The sequence below is a fragment of the Ascaphus truei genome, chromosome 9, assembly GCF_040206685.1.
Source record: "Ascaphus truei isolate aAscTru1 chromosome 9, aAscTru1.hap1, whole genome shotgun sequence".
Classification (NCBI taxonomy): domain Eukaryota; kingdom Metazoa; phylum Chordata; class Amphibia; order Anura; family Ascaphidae; genus Ascaphus; species Ascaphus truei.
The window spans coordinates 69,411,303-69,431,808 of NC_134491.1; the positions used below are offsets into that span (position 1 = coordinate 69,411,303).

The window sequence follows — 20,506 nt, forward strand, 5'->3', positions numbered from 1 at the left end:
GTAATCATTTTTTGCAATACACATAGGTCCACCAAAACAGATTTCCGGAGAACTATGGGTTGAAGTTAAAGTGTAATTTTCCACGGCCCTACATAGAAAGCTATGTAGTAGTTTCTACTTACAACTGGGGCTTGCACAAGGAACATGTTTCAGCTAAATGTGGAATGCCTTTGGTCACCATTTATTTTATTAAATCAAAAAGTTCAATCTGCCTGCTAAAGGGCAGCCGACATTTAACAGGAAACAACTATTTATATTTTTTTGTTTGTTTTAGCTGAAGTTTTCCATGTTCTTCCCTCAAATACAATTTCCTAAAAATTAAGCTAGTTTTGACAGGAACAGTTATGATCCGTCACTTGCAGATTTTGTTGTGTCATTACAGTATTCTGTATTATTGTATGGATATTGCATTCAACCTCCCTTCTAGATTGTAAGGCCCCTACTTACTGTATTGTAATAGCGTATGTAAACTTAATTTGTGCTACTGTCTTCACACACCCATTGTACTCTACCACAGAATGTTGGAAACGACGTTAAATACAATGTAAATGTTGATGCACTCATCTTGGGTTGCTAAAATTTGACAAGGATAGAATTCTTCCTATAATTTGCATTGTACTTGCCTGCTGATGCATTACTTGAGGGGCAGATTGTCTCTGGTGCTGTCCAGGTGGTTGGGTCAACCTCATTTGTTGGAGCTGCTGGTGTTTTTGAGCATACACCTGCTGCTGCATATGCTGGAGCCGGAGCTGTGCCAGGTTAATTTGTGCAGGAGCTTTGTTTACGTGGTTTGTACCCTGTGGAACTTGACCAACTACGACATTGGGTGCGAAACAAGCAGTTGGCTTATTTTCAACAACGAGATTTCCTGGGGAAAACACATAGTAGCTCAGCCATGAGGCACAAGAGATCTGGGTCAATACTTGCTCAACTCTGAAAAGGGGTACCTGAGTTTGATCCTGTGTAAACGGTCACAGACTTGCATTGCTGTTTATGCAGAATCAAACTTCAATACCCTTTATCGGAGTTTGGCACAATTTCACCCTCAAAGAATCTGGCCCATTATGGTATGCAGTAGTTGTAGTTACATAGTTAGGTTTCTGTTAAATATCACCTTTTAACAAAATGTCTAATGATGTGTACACCGACTAATATTTCTATAGCGCTGAAGCATAAAATAGAACAGCTAGTAAACTTTAGATTTTTGGAAAAATAACAATACTGGCCCAAAAAATTAAGAGTAAAATAATTACAACATTATGGTGTGACAGTATTTAATATGTCCTCTGAACAAAGAGGGTGTTATGGAAGAACTGGGCAGTGTAGACCACCAGTTGCATAAGGATGGTGCGACATTATGGCATCTGTTTTTGCCTGGCACTGGTAGAGTAGGAAAAGTAGCATAAAAGGTGGCCTTCTATCTCACAAATATCATTTAAGTTGGACACACAGCTCAAAAAGAAGACTGCAATTGCCATATTTACTTGGCAAGAAAAAAAAGGCGTCATGATGGAAGCTCTGGAGTGTCCCCAAAGCCTCTTCAGGTGCGCTTCACTTGTGTTTTACTTCCTCTATTTAGGTTTCAAATTGTATCCCATTAGTGATGACTTATTGGATTTGCCACTTCTATTTCACTCCTGAAAGTCTGACAATTATATATCACTGGCTTAACCAAGAAAACAAAATGCCCCATTTATGGCAACAGGCTAGTTATTTCCTTGTGTTCAATTTACATAATCAATGAAGCCAAGTCATCAAGATGAAACTTTTTTTTTTTAAGTATGTGCGCTATAGTGCTTTAAACCATGTGTGTAAAACAATTATGCTTACAAAACAATATAGAACTCCAACAAGCACTTCTTGAGCGCTGGAAAAAATGCTTAAGTTTATTAAATTGGTTCAACAATCTATATAGGTATTCTGAGGTCTCAAAAAAAGAAGACTAAATAAATAAAAAGATCAGTCTTAAACTTGGAGCTCTGATGCTGCTCTGTTGCAGAGTAAACGGCTCATCAAAAGACGTGAAAGAGAATGAAAATGAAAAAAAATCCTCCATTAAGTTTAAAAGTTCTTTAACCAAATGTAAGAGTAAATCAAACCACTCATATCATCATTGTCTAAAACTGCATACAGTATGGAGCTTGCTTTCATGCTGGTGTTCTACCCTTGGACTTCCACCTCCTCACGTGGGACTATTGGACTACACAGTGGTAGTGTAGCCTCACATAATAAAGGTGAAGCCTGGCTGGCTGCCCCAAGACAGTGTGTAATGGCTGCCTCTTTGAGGCCAATTATGGCCTGGATGTAATGTTTGGTGCAACCCCTTCCAGAAAAGAGCTAATCATTGTATGATGGAAGGGGGGAAAAACTGTATGAATTGGGGAACAGGGACTGTATCATAAAAAGCACTTATTCCCTAGGTTAGTATGTCCCCCACACAGTTGGCAGGCCAGTGATGTAATTTGTGTTGTCAGCATTTCTCCGAATGCAGACCCAGTATTTCACTTAGCTGGGCTGCAGGCAGAGAAATAACGGGCCGTGACAAAGGCTGGGACTGTCTAAGTACCAGGGCAATTGTGAACGGGAAAGGGCCAATTATCAGGTCTGGGGACGGTCTGTCAGTGACACATAGCGTTTGTTCCTCAGACGCTGCGGCGCCTACCCAGCGGGAGGTATGGGGCTGGCTAAGGGAACTGTTGCCAGGTCTCAGTCCCGTAGGCGCGATTCCCATTGGCCAGTTGTAATTTCTCGCTCACCAGCAGCTCCTTCCTCTAGGGGCGTTCCAGAGTGCCTAAGCCGGCCCCCTCCTGATTGGCTGCAGCCTCACGATCCGGGCCAATTGGCCGGCAGCTCCTGCTCCATGAAAAGTATAGCAGGACGAGCGCTATGTAAGGAGCGCGGCCAATCAGAAAAATTGAACAGTTTGGGAATCAGAGACACGGCTGGCGGGATTCTCGAAAGTGCTATTGCTTGAATAGCACTGAAAAGCCAGGGAAGACTACTTACAGGGCAAGCCTACTGAATCAGGCCCCTGCAACTAGTTGAGGTTAGTTTCTTGCCCCACTGGCCCCCAGTTGGTGAGTGTTTCATTGTGACTGTATTTTGTGTGTTTGATGGCTTGCCAGAATAAACTTTTGTTTTGTCAGATAGCTCCCATGTGATGTGAAGACTGAGTGCGGGACGACAGATCCGCACTATATGCCGTTTTAAACTGATCTTTTTGTGAGTAGTTTGATTGCTCTTGTACATTTGGATAAAGAACTTTTAAACTTACTACACAATAGAGGATTATTTTATTTTCTCACATTTTGTTTTTTTTTTCCGGTCACGATTAACTTTATAAACATAAATCTGAGGTTTTATTCAAGTTAAATTCATGTTAAAACCAATGAATGTGTGAAAAAAAAAAATGTACACGCTAATGAAGCAAATATAAATGGGGTCTGTTTGAAATCACTGATTTCCAGAAAGGGCTCCAGAGTTGTGTAAATATACAAGTCTACTTTTATATTAATTTATATTGTAGTGTTAAACGTTCCATTTGCAAAAGTAAAATCGCCTGGTATTGCCATTGGCTTAAATGGTAATCAACTACGACTAAGCTCCAATAACACCCCATCAAAGCTTTGTGAATCCCGACCCCACCCACTGCAATTATACTAACTCAATGGAACAAATAACATGAAATAGATTAAGAGAGACATTTTACTTATTACATTTCTTATTCCTCTTAACAGCAACGTATCCGAATTCTCACATGTACCAAGAACAACACAAAGGCTTTTACATTCTCAGATTTTGAAATTCAACATTACATTGGTTAGTCAATGGTCCTGCTTCCTAGTAGCATGGTATGGTGATTTGTTATAATCACTGGATATTTTAAAATAAATCGAACAGGGTTACTGGTTTCAAAATAAATGACCTGTATAACACAACAGAAAAAAGCAATCTGAGCCTTATTTGCAAAAAATATAATTTGCAGCTTGATCTTAAATTAAAAATAAAATAAAAACATTCCAGAGACATTTTTGTTAAAGCACAACGAATTCTTACCTAAATTAACTACATTCTTTGCCCAGAAGGTAGGGTCACAATGAAATTTTATTGCTCCATTTGCCGCTGGAACTGGGTCACATCGTGCCTTTAATATGTGACGTAACTGGAACGTGATCTGAACAGAAAAAGAGGGCAGATAGTAAGGAGGAACCATACTCCAGATCACGTACAATACAGAAACAAATGAGCTTTTCAACAGTCACCCATCAAGTTTTAATGGGTCCCATTTTTCCTGCCTACATTGTTACTTTTCCCAGAATGTTATATTAGCATATCTATGATATATAGAAGCATGTGGCCGATTTATGAAAATATGGGTTAAGATGGTTATAAAATATATATGGCAATTCCATATTTGCTATACATGTACATTGATTATGTATAGGCATCTCACAAAATGGAGAAATAGTAAAGGGGAACGACTTCTACACGTGTCAATACTGTACTTTCTGGTATAATATGGTGCTTTACAATCCTAATTTAAAGTGAAACTGTTCCCTATTTTACTTATCTTTTCCACATTGCGAGTTTTTGGCAGACTAAATATTTCCTCTGTCCCCACATGTTCTGCTTTCCAGTTACTTCCTCTTCCATTTACAAACTTCCTAAAACTCCCACTAGTTCATTGTGCAGCAGGAAGGAATTAGTGTCTAGTCTGAAAACATTTTTGTTTTGTTGTAAAATGTCAAAAGCAATCCTCCTAAGACCAGTGTGCTAATGGCCGTTACATGCTTAAGAGTTCACAATCTGGGCGATTAATACTTTTTGGTAAAATTCATCACAAGCCATTTTAAAATAATTTGTAAATGTTAGTTTGAAAAGCGAGCAGAAAGTGGAGGAGGTTTCATTTCCTCCACTTACTCCCGTTTGTGTGACGTCACTACAAATTTTACAGGCAAAACCCCCTTTCTCTTCTTCCCTTACGCTTTATTGAAACGCTGAACATGATGGATAATGTTAGATTAAACACTTGCTTTTACAAACACTTCCTCATTCAGAGGCTTTGAAGACAAATAATGGCTTACTTTCCAATAAAAACAAAAGCAGACATTTTTTGCTTTAACCATGGTTACATTTAATGAAGACTTAAATTGAATTGTTAAAAAAAAAAAAAAAGTGTTTAGATTAGCTCTTTAATGAGACGGACAATTCTAAGACGAAAGTATACTAATGACAGTGGCATGTTTAGTAGGATAGATATAGATATAGAGATATATAGATATATTAGACTAGGAACACAATTTCTAAATAAAATAGAGTGCCAGTATTTTAAAATATTTTCGTAACCATTTTTTGTCCCTGTAAGTAACCAAATGCTTTTGCAGTGTTTATAATCTATACCTATTTTCTGATGACTGTGGCAAAATGTTGTTCGTGCACGTAAATAGTTAATCCATTTAATGTTTTGTTTGGCTACCTATGAAAGGGTAATACTTACCAGATAAGATTGGAATAAAAAAAGGTCCAAAGAAAACAGACTTACACAAGAAACAAATTTGACTTTACGGGTGACTGAATCGTTCTCAAACAGCCTGGTGCTGGTGTGGAACAAGTGAGAATAAACAGGAGTTACCATGTGTGAACACTACTTCAGGCTTTTGGCCTTTAAGAAACATTTAAATTAAAAACTGCCAAGAAACAAAATTAGTTTAGTAATTTGCTTTAAAAAGAGCATCAAAATGACCTTTTCATGAATTGTTATTTTGGGAGTTTGTGTTTTTAGCTAACTAAACATGATGGGACAGAACTGCTCTAAAAACAGCATTAAGATTGTAGACCTTTTGAAGCATCACAGAACCTCTCAATAAACTTTGAAAAACGGATTTTAAATTGGGTTCTACAGAGTGACTGCCCCATGATGTGTGTCATTAGATACAGCTCAACCCCGTTATAGCGCGATCCGCTATAACGCGGTTTGAGCGTGGAACCCGAATTAAAAATAAATAAATAAATAAAAAATTGAAGGTTTTTTTGCACACCCTGCGCTGCACACCCTGCGCTGCGCACCCTGCACACACTCGCAGCGCACCCTGCACACACACGCAGCACACACTCGCAGCGCACCCTGCACACACTCGCAGCGCAACCTGCACACACTCGCAGCGCAACCTGCACACACTCGCAGCACACACTCGCAGCGCACCCTGCACACACTCGCAGCGCACCCTGCACACACTCACAGCGCACCCTGCACACACAGCACACTGACACACACTGTCTATTTAAGGGAGCTTGCTCTCGCAAGACGGAAGCAGAAGCAGGAAGCAGACAGAGAGAAGAGCTGCTAGGTGCCGGGTAAGTGCTGTGTGCTGTTGCCACTGCCCCACCGGGTCTGGGAACGCTGGGAGAGTTCTCCGATTTCCCCCTCTAGCGGACACGGTACCACCACAAAAAAAAAACGTGGGGGGACCATTTTTTCCCCGCGACCACCGCGTTATAAACGGGGTGGTCGCGGGTGGCCCCGGAGGACCGCGCTATAACAGGGTTAAGCTGTAGTTTCCATGCACATCAATTTTGTGGATTCAAACTTTGGAATCGCAACTTGAAACACCACTTTTACTGAATCTTTCAAAACACTGGTTAACAAGAAAATGATTTTGTTAAGTGCAGCATACCAGGCGTTTGCTGTATAGTAAAGCGGTGCTGCTGCCACTTGCAATGGCCCAGTTTGTGAAGGTCATCACATGTTTCACCTGCCGTGAAAGACCTGTGATGTCATTTTGCTGCTGCACAAGTTTCATCTGCCGTTCCTTTGTAACACTCTAAAGAGAAGCAACATAAACAGGTTAATATATGCTCTACAATTTAACGACAATTAAGTGCGTTGATATATATTATGAATATTGGCGTGTTTAACATTTTACAGATGGCAAAATACATGAGGGCTCTGACTAATACGAAAGGTAACGAGCTCCAAATCTAGAGGGTATTGCATGAAAGTATTCATTGCAAAGAAACTACAGGGTGGCAAAGGAATTTGTGAGCAAACTTTGTGGTGAGAACACTAGAATAGCAAGGATTGTCCAAGATGACACGCCCAATGAGTTATACAGATGTAGGGTACCCAAGGCTGGTTTTAAATTGTATGGTAAACTTTTAGGTAGAGGAAAATTTTAAATCTGTGATCTTCCAACATAATATTCAGTTAGAACCTTCAGTGCGTAAACCCAACATCAGATGGTGCAGCACACCTATTTTACGTTAAAGTGTTCCACATCTGAAGTAACTACAGGCTACATAAAAGCATGTAGGCAATGTACGAGTGAAGTTGATCGAGAAGTTATTCAGCATTTTTATAAGTTGTAAAACTAAAATGTATTTTTCTGAACACGTGCTGAATTTGTTTTTTGCAATGGTGGGTGAAGGGCCAATGCTGCATAAATTGAAATGAATGATCGATCTATCAATAAAACTAAAGGATGTCTGCACATCGCTCTCAAACAGAACGACCCATCACTCACCCAGGGACAGTCAATAAGACTGCACATCCCTCCCCCTCTTTGATGAACTGAGCGCTGGAGGGGGGGAGAGCAGGCGTGCGCGTGTGATGGGGAGAGTGCATGCGTGTGTGATGGGGAGAGGATGAGAGTGCGTGCATGTGCACGCATTATAATCCGATTAGAATAAAATCAGACAAAAGCAAAAGGTCGCAAAGCAAAACAAACATTTATCCTACCTCCAGCTGCTGAAGAAGAGATTTGCCTTTTTTATTAATTTCATTTATTAAGGTGAAAATAGCCACTTTAATTTCCTGTTCTACTCGTTTGTTGGTTTCATTCACTTCTTTTATCCTGTAGAGCACCAAGAAAAAGAAATTGTACACTTGTCTAAAGCAATCTGTTTTTGTTTAAACGTCAAAAGTTAATTTAGGTTGATTTGAAATAAAAATTACACTGAAGATAGGTTCTCTTATAACGCAACAAACTTTTACTGCTTTAAAATGAAAGAATGGTCTAAACTGCAACAACAAAAAGTTTGAATATTCTTTAACATATTTTCATTTGTTAAATTTCAAAGTGTTTTTTTGGGGGGTGGGTGGGGTTTAAGCTAAAAACTTTTAAACTAAATGATTACCTGTTTTGAACCTGCGTAGCAGCAAAATGTACATAATTCTTCTTTTCCAAAAGCTTAGCCAATAAGTTTTCAATGGCACCCTTCTGGTTCTGAAACGCCTCTTCCAAAAATTGGTACCTTACAAAAAGAGAACATGGATGTATTAGAAGCTACACACTTATATACAAATCAGTAATTCTCACATCACAAACATAATTTACGCATTTTGCTTTATACAATTAAAATAGAAATTGCGCTACACTAAAAGGAACCCAAATTCTTTGCAGACATACATGGGGGAAAAAATGTCCAAGTATGTTAATTATGCTTTTTTTTTTATTTTATTTTTTTGAGTCCACAACTCTTGGAAAGTAATGTATAAACCTGAAAATATTGTAAACTTGTTCAAGACAGTAGCAGCAGTTTAAGAATGTTATCTTTCTATTTATTGACAATTGGGATATCAAACGCTGCCACTGTCTCTATGGATAAGATTTATTTTTTAATGGAGTTTTTTGTTCAATGTACAATCCTAAAAATAATTTTACACGGAAAGCAGAATACAGGCAGTCCTCGCTTTACAACGCTTCGCTTTACAACGAATGGCTTATCCAACGCTATGCAATGCATACCTATATTCATTTTTACAACGCCAAAATGGCTTATCCAACGCTCTTACGACGCTTTGCAACATTGTGTATGTGTGTATGTGTGTATATATATATATATATATATATACACACATTCACATAAACAATGTCGCAAAGCGTCGTAAGAGCGTATATATATAATATTATACTATATAATATTATATTATACTATATAACATATTATTTATTATGTTATATTATATATATATATATATATATATATATATATAATACAGTATATACACTATATAATTTATGTGTGTGCTGCATATCTTATTGCCTGCATATCTTATTGCCTGCATAAAATATTTTGTGTATTTTAGTGTTAAAAATGCCTTCAGGAACGGAACCTTTCATTTAAACAGTGTTCCTATGGGAAAACGTGTTTCGCTTTACAACGTTTCGCTTTACAACGCCATTTTGAGTAACGCATTGTGTCTGATAACCGAGGACTGCCTGTATTTCTAAAACTAGCTTTTGTAGACATTGCATCATTTAGAAAAAACACAAATACCCAGTAAGCTCATATAAGCCCACAAAAATACCACAAAATATATACTGTATATGCATATAAATGCCAGAAATGGAGTGCTACTGGGCATGGCAATATATACTACAAACACACACAAACAGAGCCACACACAAAATGAACAAACAAACAAATACCCAGCACGCTCATATAAGCCCCAAAAATTACCACAAAATATATATATATACAGTATATGCATATAAATGCAAGAAATGGAGTGCTACTGGGCTCTATTTGTGTGTAGTATATATTGCCATGCCCAGTTCTGGCATTTATATGCATACATATTTTGTGGTAATTTTTGGGGCTTATATGAGCTTACTGGGTATTTGTGTGTTTGTTAATTTTGTCCAGCTGGTCACAGCTGATTTGGAGGTTGGCCCCTCCGTCCCAGGTTTAAAGCTTGTCCCATCCCACTTTCCACATGCACAGGTCTTTGCATGCAGCCAATTGTGACAGTTCTAATACAGAGCATTCTTCCTGGTATTGTCCAGGTAAATAAGAATTTCAATCAGATTTAGAACCATGCAGCGGATTATGACAGATCAATTATGATCATTCTTCCTTGTATTGTACAGGTTAAGAATTTTAATTAGTGTTAGGACCTGTGATTTTGTGGTCATGCCTTGAAAGGGCTCACAGGCTGACAATGTTTTGGCCAAAGTGTTAAACTAAAAGACCCTTTTATTCAAGAGATATATAGGCATTTCACTGTGTATTTTTGCCATTGGATGTAGCACTCGGTTTTGTTTGTGTTTGTAGTATCATTTAGAGCGAGCAATTCAACACAGTATGTCCAGACTACTGGACTGCATAATGGGGAGGGGACAGCACCGGTACTACCTTTACAACTGGTTATCTTGGGAAACAGGGAGTATCCAGATCTAAAAATGATACAGTTCAGCTTCAGGGATCCCGATTCCCTACCATGTTTAAATTCTTAAGAGACTAACTTCATCTTAACCTAGTCTCAAAAAATGAACTTCTCATGAGTGATCGTAATAGGTATTATAGTTTCAGGCTTTGTTTTTTGTGGTCAAAACACTATTCTAAGCTAAAATATGTAAAAATATTGTTGGTATTGTGAAAAAAATGGTATGCCAATTTATATCATAAATAAAATTAAGAAATGTTGTGACAGTTCTGTTCCCTATAAAGGACGGACATTTTTAGACCGCTCTACAATGCACCACTTGTGCTGACAAGGTTGAAAGATTACTGCAGTTGTAGAAATTAACACCATAGATCATTTTCTATGAAGTGAGCAATGGATCCTAGTCGTCAACGAAAATATATCTGCATCTATAATAACAGTTCGTCACCAGCTAAACAACATTTTAGAGGCAGCACTATGATTGACTGTCGACTGGAGACAAGGCTAAAATCCTTCATTGAAATTAAAGAATATCCTCTATGAGCAACATAAAAAATATATATATAAAAAAAGTGAGACAATAAGTCAAGTGACCATGTTTTTCATTTAACCAAATTAATTTTTACAGCTGTTTTTTTTTATTTATGTACAGCTCAACCCCCTTATAACGCTGTACTTGGGGTCCAAAGAATCACATCGCGCTATAAGCGGATCGCGTTAGAAATAATGTATAATTGTATGCAATGTACAATAAAGTATTTAAGATACCAATATTCATGATGTAAAGTATTCATAAATACGAAAATTGGGATTATAAGCGGATTCACGTTGTAACGGATCGTGTTATAACGGGGTTGAGCTGTATATGTATGCTGTCCAGACAAGTTTTTAGATACAAGTATAAATGACTCTTCCAACTAGATAATTACATTTTTACTTATCAAAGTGGTTCATGATCGTTAAAAAATGAGGGACAGTGTTTATGATCTGAAACTACAAAACCTAGTTCATTTAATTGGTTCTTAACTCATGTGCAGAAATGGCAGAAAACTTCATTAACAAAGAAAAATTCAAACTAGCATTACAGGAATTCATCTAGTGTAATGTGAATACATTTTACAATGTAGATTGCTGAACCCTGTTATAATAGTAAAGGAACCAACACAAATGTATATTTCTAAAGGAATAACCTACACTAAACTTTATTTATTTTAAAAACATTTTATATTTAGAGCTCAAACCAACACAGGTCTGTTAAAACTTGAACAAACAAGATCATATTACCCCTCGGTAATGTATTTAATGCAAGCACCTAGATTTTACCAGTTTTGTATGGTCAAGTTAGGTGAATGCAATACATACCAGTTTATACTAGTTAATATTTTTACTAAACATTTGAAAAAGAGATCGGATCTCGGAACCTTCTCCCTTTGAAGCCAAGGAGAATAGCAGTCTACATCACAGAATATGCAACGAAAATGAAAGGTGTTTTTCAATGTAACGTTTCCTAGTTAAATACTTTATAAAGCAGAAGCAACTCAAAACGTATGGCTCACTGCTACAAGGACAATAGCTTTCCTTTGTCAACTTAGTGAATACATAACAGCATGTGAAACAGTTATTTAAACTTAATTTTTATTATAAGTGTGTACACGATGTTTAACCCCTTGCCTTTCTAGTAGCAAAGTGGTCAATCTTCAATGACAAGGGGGGACAGAAATGTGTCATTTTGGTGACAGACTTCAACACCATTGTAAACCACTGACAGAGCAATCTTGCCATCATAAAGAAAACTTCAAGAGTATGTTAAACTTCAATATATTTGTAATTATAGGCTAATGCTGGTAAATTCCAGGTATTATTGAAACCCCTGCTCTCCGATTGGATAATGCCCGGAATTTTAACCAATCAGTAATGGCCTGGAATTTTTGGCACCCTGCCAAGTTTTTCAGCCAATCAGCTTTCAGGTTTTCACAAAGAGGGAAATTTGCTCTTAGACAGGGGAAGTGATTGGACAGATGGCACCAGCCCTAGGGTAGGTTTGTATATGGCCACTAGTGGTATGCATATGGCAGGTTCTCTGTCTGTATTGTAGTAGGTGTTCTCGTGGGGTTTTAGTGCAGATGTAATAGTTTTGGCAATGGTCTTTGGTTTGTATCCCTTCTGTCTGAACGATTCGGTCAGGGTTGTGAGATGCCGGTTTCTGTCTTCAGTGTCAGAGCATATGCGGTTTTATCTTATAGCCTGGCTGTGTATGATGCCTTGTTTTGTATGAGTGGGATGGAAGCGGGAGTTGTGGAGGTAACTGCATCTGTCTGTAGGTTTCTTGTGTACAGATGTGTGTAGTGTGCCATCTTTCAGTGTTACTGTTGTGTCTAGAAAGTTTACTAGGTTCGCAGAATAATCCATTTTGAGTTTATTTGATGGATGGAATGAGTTCAGGGACTCGTGGAATTGTTGTAGGTTTCCTTCACCCTCTGTCAATATTATAAACAGGTCAATGTATCTGTAGAATTTGTAGGGTGTGTGGGGGCATGTAGTTAGGAATCTTTGTTCAAGATTTGCCATGAAAAGATTGGCATATTGCGGTGCCATCTTGGTACCCATTGCAGTACCCATTAGTTGTAGGTGCATTTCCTTGTTGAAGCAGTTGTGTGTGAGGATGTATTCTATCAGTTTGGTAATTACATCAGCGCTGTATTTCTGTACTGTCCTGTATAAAAACAGAACTTTTTGGTAACAAAAGTAGAATTTAACATTGAGGGTGTGTTATGAAAATATACGTGTGGATTCTCTTTTCAACTTCAAACCCTCTGAAGGATCGGATATTGCTGTGCTAACTTATTTAGATTTTCTGTTTTTATCCTGTTTTCAGAAACGGTCTACATTTCTATATTGTATGTTCTGTGCAGCCTTTTTTACTGTAACCAAGCACTGTACCATTATCACATGAAATCTTCAATGTTATACGTTCCATTTTGGGGCTCTAATGTGCACATAGTACCTTTTAGGAGATTAACCAAATTTAGGACACATTTTGTTACATTGGGTTGGGTTTTAATTATATGACAGGTTTTTGGGGAGATATTGCTCATTTTTAGGGTTTTGTGGGATCCACGTAGAGTACCATCTTTATTCAATGATGATAATTTCTTCATGCGCTATGTACTGCTCACTGCCATTTCAATTTTTTCACCCTTGTAATGAAATCAGAGACTTGCTCGCTCGTGAACCCATTAATTTTTCCTGCCTTTAATAGCAAGCATACATCTCAATAAGTCTTTTAGTCGGCTGAAGCTTCTGAATTATTTTCGTATTTAAGGTTCATGTTTTACAACCTTACATGGAGCAGAGGGCAGAACACACTGGCAAACACTTTTCTCTTGACGCACAGTGGGGCTCATTTGAAAGATTGTTTGGTTTCTTCAAAACGCACTCTATCATTTCACCTTCATTCTCCTATTAACTTCACTCAAAAGATTCCCATCCATTGGTATCTGCTGGCCAAGGTAGACCATTTTCAACTTCTTCTAGATGGATTCCATTTATGTTGATCTTTATAGAGTTGACATTTGTTAAATATCACATTGTGGAGGCCCACCTGCTTACTTCGTTCAACAAGTTACCAGATTTATTGCTGGATGTCTTTGGGATGTATTGCAAACAATGTTTGCAAATCGTCATTGATTTTGATGCCTTATTCTTCCCACTTCAATGCCTTGAACAATTCTTGAAGTGATGCTGCGAAAAGCTTTGGTGACAAGATGTCTCCCTGTAGCACACACTTGCATATCCATATCTTGCTGGTGTCTTTATGTAATCTAATAGTTGATGTGGCACTCAGAAATGTTCTTTATATCAGTATATGCTTTTCAGCACTTTCCTAATTCCTTCAAAACCAACGAGGTGTAGACAGAACCAAATGCTTTAACTATCTATGAATTCTCAGATGAGCGGTTAGTTATCTTCATGACTCTGGGATATCACTTTTGTATGTCTTGGATTTGGTCCACTTTACCCAGCCAAAGAACAAGCTGGGACAAATCCAGGTTCTGTTGTATCCAATTATTGAGTATCTTTGTAAAAATGTTTTAAGAAGACCGATTGGTCTGTAGTTTGAGTTCTTTTCCAGTTCTTTAAGCAGCATGTAAAGAATATGCAGGATTTTCTCTACTTCCTTCAAGATTGCAGATTTAATCTACCTCTGGGGGCCTTCTCATTCTTTGAGGGTTCTATTGTTTTTGTCACTTCTTTTGTAAGGATGCATGGTATATCATTGCTGGTTTCTTCTCACTCTTCATCTGTTTCATTATGATCACAGTTGTCTTCCAATACAATTTCTTTAAGTCTTGACCTTCTCTTTAATTTTTGATCCAATGTCTTGTTGAGCAAAATGATTTCCATCTTTCCAATCATAAAACCGCTGCTTTGTCTTTAAGCTTTTGTTCTTAGATAGTCTTTTTCCCCCACATCAGTTAAACCTTATTATACACTTGCACAGCTCTGTATATTAAGTTGTCCTTGTGTCTTGGGATTGCTTTATTTGCCTTTTCCTCAGTAACGGTTTGGTCTCAACAGATATGTTCCTATTCATCGTTATCAAGTCTTTTCCATTTTTCTGCGCTATTACAATCTTCATAAGTTTTTCGTAATTGTTCAATTATCTCCAAGCATTTTGAGCAAGCTAAAGCGATTTTTAAGATATAGTTGAAATTCTCAGCTGTAATTTTTTTTAGGTTCTTTGTAACCCGTTATCGTCTGTTGCAACACAATTTGCAGTGATAAAATAAATACAAATTATACACACCAATATATTTATACATAATGTATAAATACACAAAGCAAGAATCTGCGTGCACAATGCAAAACGATTGAAAACTACTAGTCTACACTATTAACTACTTATAGGATAGCTCCAGTTTATATGACAATGCAGCATACATCATACAGGTCAATTAGAAAGTGCTACATTAGAATACAGAATAGACCTCTGCGTCAAGTACATTTACCTGTGTTCCTTGTGCTCCTGTAACTGGCAGTCCCGACATGTGAGTCTATCACACGTTTCACAAAACAGTTTGAGCTGCTCTTGTTTGTGAACAGGACAGAAAACTGGACGCTGACCTGCAGCTCCCACTGATTCTGCAGAAAAACAAGAGATGTGAGCAGGGGTCTAACGATAGTTGTGGCATTTTCACATAGGGCCAATATCAATCTGTTTAGGAATCAGTGCACGTTTACATTAACCCTTTAGTACTGGAACAGCCTGTAATTAAGTGGAGATTAAAGGGCAGTTCAACAAAGTATTGTTGTTTTTTTTTTTTTTAAACTAATCAGTGTATTTCACTTCCTAAGAAAGATTAAAATCACCCTTTAAGTAACCGTTTTACTTATTTGTACCCTGCGTAAAAATCTGCTGCCTTTCTCCAGGAAAACGTGATTCAAGCGCATAAACAATTAAGTAGCTTATCTGACAAATAATGGTTTCATAATTGTTTTGCAAACAAAGGAACAACACCAGGTTACCATTTTAATGACTGGCAAATAATATCACCAAAATACATGAAAAGTAGTAAGAAGCCCACCAAAGCATTTATTTACCATAGATATGTTTATTAAAAAAAAAAAAAAAAAAAAAAAAAAAATGTATAAGTATATGTATAAGTATATGTACAAGGATAAGTATATGTATAAATATATATACAGCTAAACCCCGTTATAACGCGGGTCTCGGGGTCCACCCCGAGACCACCGCGTTACTAACGGGGTCGCGAGAAAAAAAAATGGCCGCCGCGCTTTAGCGCATATTCATCCCGCGGGACAGGAGATGGGAGCGGGCATGTCCCTCCGCTCCCCGCTTCCCCCTGTCACCGCGGGACAGGCCGCGGGGCAGGAGATGGGAGCGGGGATGTCCCTCCTGTCCCCGCTTCCCCCTGTCACCGCGGGACAGGCCGCGGGGCAGGAGATGGGAGCGGGGATGTCCCTCCTGTCCCCGCTTCCCCCTGTCACCGCGGGACAGGCCGCGGGGCAGGAGATGGGAGCGGGGATGTCCCTCCTGTCCCCGCTTCCCCCTGTCACCGAGGGACAGGCCGCGGGGCAGGAGATGGGAGCGGGGATGTCCCTCCTGTCCCCGCTTCACCCTGTCACCGCGGGACAGCCCGCGGGGCAGGAGATGGGAGCGGGGATGTCCCTCCTGTCCCCGCTTCCCCCTGTCACCGCGGGACAGGCCGCGGGGCAGGAGATGGGAGCGGGGATGTCCCTCCTGTCCCCGCTTCCCCCTGTCACCGCGGGACAGGCCGCGGGGCAGGAGATGGGAGCGGGGATGTCCCTCCTGTCCCCGCTTCCCCCTGTCACCGCGGGACAGGCCGCGGGGCAGGAGATGGGAGCGGGGATGTCCCTCAGGTCGCCGCTTACCTCAGATCCCGCTGCCTGCATGGAGGTGGTAGCGGGGGGTTTCTTCTCCCCACCGCTGTCCCTGGCGCTCCCGCTGCCTGCGCGGGAGGAGGGGGGGGAGCGGGTGGTGGTGCTGGTCGCGGCCTTTCCTCTGCTCCGACCCCACCCCCCGTCTGTGTAGAGTGAGAGAGTGTGTGTGTGTATGTATATATGGGAGAGAAAGTGTATGTGTGTATATGGGTGTGTGTATGTGGGTGTGAGTGTGTGTAAGTGTCTGTGAGTGTGTGTAAGTGTCTGAGTGTGTGTGTAAGTGTGTGTAAGTGTCTAAGTGTGTCTAAGTGTGTGTAAGTGTCTAAGTGTGTCTAAGTGTGTCTGAGTGTGTGTGAGTGTGTGTGAGTGTGTGTGAGTGTGCGTGAGTGTGCGTGAGTGTGCGTGAGTGTGCATGAGTGTGCGTGAGTGTGCGTGAGTGTGCGTGAGTGTCTGTGAGTGTCTGTGAGTGTCTGTGAGTGTGTGTGCAGTGTGTGTGCAGTGTGTGTGCAGTGTGTCAGTGTGTGCAGTGTGAGCAATGAGCAGTGTGTGTGCAGTGTGTCAGTGTCTGCAGTGTGAGCAATGAGCAGTGTGTGTGCAGTGTGTCAGTGTGTGCAGTGTGAGCAATGAGCAGTGTGTGTGCAGTGTGTCAGTATGTGCAGTGTGAGCAATGAGCAGTGTGCAGTGTCAGTGTGTGTGCAGTGTGTGTGCAGTGTGTGTGCAGTGTGTCAGTGTGAGCAATGAGCAGTGTGTGTGCAGTGTGCAGTGTGTGTGCAGTGTGCAGTGTGTCAGTGTGCAGTGTGTGCAGTGTGGCAGTGTGAGCAATGAGCAGTGTGTGTGCAGTGAGTGTGTGCAGTGTGTGCAGTGTGTGCAGTGTGTGCAGTGTGCAAAAAAAAAAATGAAAAAAAAAATTAAATTTTTTTTTTTTAAAAACGGGAGCCACAGGAAAACCGCGTTATAACCGAATCGCGTTATAACGAGGCGCGTTATAACGGGGTTTAGCTGTATATACTGTGTGTATATATATATATATATATATATTATTTTTTTATTTTTTTTAAACTAACCCGGCAAAGTTGGCATTCGCATATCTGTTAGTTTATGATCACGTATATGCATTAATCCCACAAATGGGTAATCATGCCTAATGATCAACTTTCACATGATACAAGGATGGAGAAGGCAGCTTAAGAAGTTAGGATATCAAAAGGGAGGTGGAGTAAATACACATCAGTCCTAATTGAGTATGCTAGACCTTTGCGTATAAAGAGGCAGAAAATTAATAATCCAACATATTTATATGATGCTTCAAATTGTAGTTTAATTTCTTTTCCCAATTACTTTAATCCCGGATTTAGGGGTGATGCCCCTATAGAATTCTGAACACCCATTCTCATTAGATATTTTTAATCGGTAGAGAAAGAATGGTGGATAACAATATTCGTCCTTTCTTCCGTGTAGTAAAGTATAGAAGGGAGAGAAGCAGTAGGTATGCTTCTTTTATTGGACCAAAAGATTTTTGATCATTTATAATCTTACAAAGTTCATCTGTTACAGCAGATGTTTCCTATACAAGTTATAACGTAAAAAAATGCTGTATGGTGCTCTAGAACATTGATCAAGGCAATAGCAAGTCCATGAATGTATTCTTCAACTGTAAAGATCCTAGTCGGTCCACGTGTTTGGAGATAATAACCCCTATCGACAATTTATCACGTTTTACAGGCGCTACATAGATGATTTGATTTTTATATGGGAAGGAGGGGTTGATTCACTTTTATTGTTTATAGATTATCTCAACACTAATGATTTTCACCATATTCAATATTTAGATTTATTATTATTTATCGATATGGATATGAAAATCAGTTCGGACGTATATAGAAAGCACAACTCACGCAACACTTATTTGAGAGCTGACAGCTGTCATCCCCGGTCTTTACTCAAGCCCATTCCTAAAGGACAATTCATACGACTTAGGCGTATTTGCTCCAACAATGAGGATTTTATAAATCAATCTCAGGAACTTTTATTGAGGTTCGTAGAAAGAGGTTATCTGCATTCCGATTTATGAAAGTCACTTAATGAGGTAGCTAGTATGAGCAGGGATGACCTTTTGAATAAACAAAGGAAGATAAAAGATAACTGGGATGAGGTTAATCCAGTTTTCGTGACTCAGTACAGTACACAGGCTAACTGTATAAAGAACATTGTTAAGAAACACTGGTCTACCTTGTCCGCAGATCCATTACTTCAAAAAGTCTACTCAGGAGGGCCACGTTTTGTGTTCAAGAAAGCTAAGACAATAGCCAATTATGTGTCGAGAAGTCTTTTTTCCTCATCAGGGCCAGGTCAGGGTCAGAATCTTCTCAAAGGTTGCTTTAAATGTTTAAAGTGTGTGTCTTGTACACACATGGAGTCGTGTGGAGAATTTGAATCATCTAATACAGGACAACGATTCCCCATAACATCATTCATTAATTGTGATACCACATTCACAGTCTATCTTTTGGACTGTGGGTGTGGTAAACAATATGTAGGACGCACTACTAGAGCCCTGAAGGCCAGAATGAGAGAACATATAAGACTCATCAAATTAGGAGACCTCACCCATCCTGTTGCCCAACACTTTACTAATTGTAAATTAGGAAATATAAAAAATCTGAAATACCGGAGTATTGAACATGTTCCTAAACCAATAAGGGGTGGCAACAGAACAGATTCACTAGACAAGAGGGAACTTTATTGGATCTTTACCCTGAATACAAGAATACCAAATGGTCTAAACTCAGACTGGGATCTCAGTCCATTTTTGCATTAACATTTTTTGCTACATAAATATATTTTCTGCTAAATTAATCTTCTGCAAAAATATATTCTCTGCAAAAATATATTCTCTGCTAAAAATTTCGTGCTTCATCCTGAGTTTAGTTAGTTAGGATGACGGTTTCACAAATGTAGATGATTCCCTATCATTCAGAATTTGAATGTGTATATCAACATGTGGTATGACAGATAAGAATATAACGGTGCCTAAGTATTATGCAAGTGTGCAATTGTATGTTTATACTTGAATCATATCTAAAATCATGCATTTGTATGTTCATTTTGGTTGCTATACCATTATTATGCACATTAGTCTATGGTTTGATTAACTCCAAGGACTTCCTTCTCGGTTTCTTTTAAACATTTAGATACAGGTTTCTGATCTGCACCTCTGGATCACGTTCTCCTTTTTGCATTTAAAATAATTGTAATTATGTACTTAATTTATTCAATGTTGAATCGGTATTATTACTCTTATAGTATTTGTTTATGCATATCAGGAGAATATGCTCCATGGTTCACTATATGATGTTTTTTCAGGTTTTAATTATGAATGTGTACGATTTACGGTTTTTTACTTTTATTAGTCTTCATTTTTAATTTATTTGTATGTGTTTAAGTTAATAGGTTGTGGAAGGATACCATTTTTTTCCCTTCCTTTTTTAATTTTTTTTTAGGTTTTAATGTGTTATAAAGGCATTGTATAGCTAGGTCTATTTATATTTATGTAACGGTATTTCTGAACCGGCCTGACCCACCCAATCTCACATTGGCCCCTGTGGTCTAACCGGCCCCCATTACAGTGTGGTAGTGTCTGGTGGTGCACCTGTTGGCTACAGGACTCCTGAGTCTCCCGCATGATGGTGTGTGGGGATGACCCGTCCAGACAGGCAGCTGAGGTAGTGTGCTGAGTCTCACCTAGTTCCAGTGCAGCGCCTCCACCTCATCAGGGTCCCTGCGTCCGCATGGGGATGATCCTGTTGAGGAACTCCTCCGTGGTGCTCCTCTCTGTACATTCATTCCACACATGTACACGAGAGGTTTTGTGATTGAGAACATCTTTATTGCCTGAGTGGGCTAGCTGCCCCTCGCAGT

The 20,506-nt window shown here is 39.2% G+C and overlaps 1 protein-coding gene across 2 annotated transcripts in view; it reads right to left on the reverse strand.

Annotated features, from left to right (window-relative positions):
• TRIM33 (tripartite motif containing 33) overlaps positions 1-20,506 on the reverse strand; it is a 134,395-nt gene that overhangs the window by 37,803 nt on the left and 76,086 nt on the right. For both annotated transcript variants that reach the window (XM_075615336.1, XM_075615337.1), the window contains exons 4-9: positions 15,175-15,307; positions 8,134-8,250; positions 7,736-7,850; positions 6,675-6,821; positions 4,057-4,174; positions 624-868 (exon numbers count right to left, since the gene is read on the reverse strand). In XM_075615336.1, coding sequence (XP_075471451.1) covers positions 624-868; positions 4,057-4,174; positions 6,675-6,821; positions 7,736-7,850; positions 8,134-8,250; positions 15,175-15,307 — 875 coding nt within the window. The remainder of the gene's footprint in view (positions 1-623; positions 869-4,056; positions 4,175-6,674; positions 6,822-7,735; positions 7,851-8,133; positions 8,251-15,174; positions 15,308-20,506) is intronic.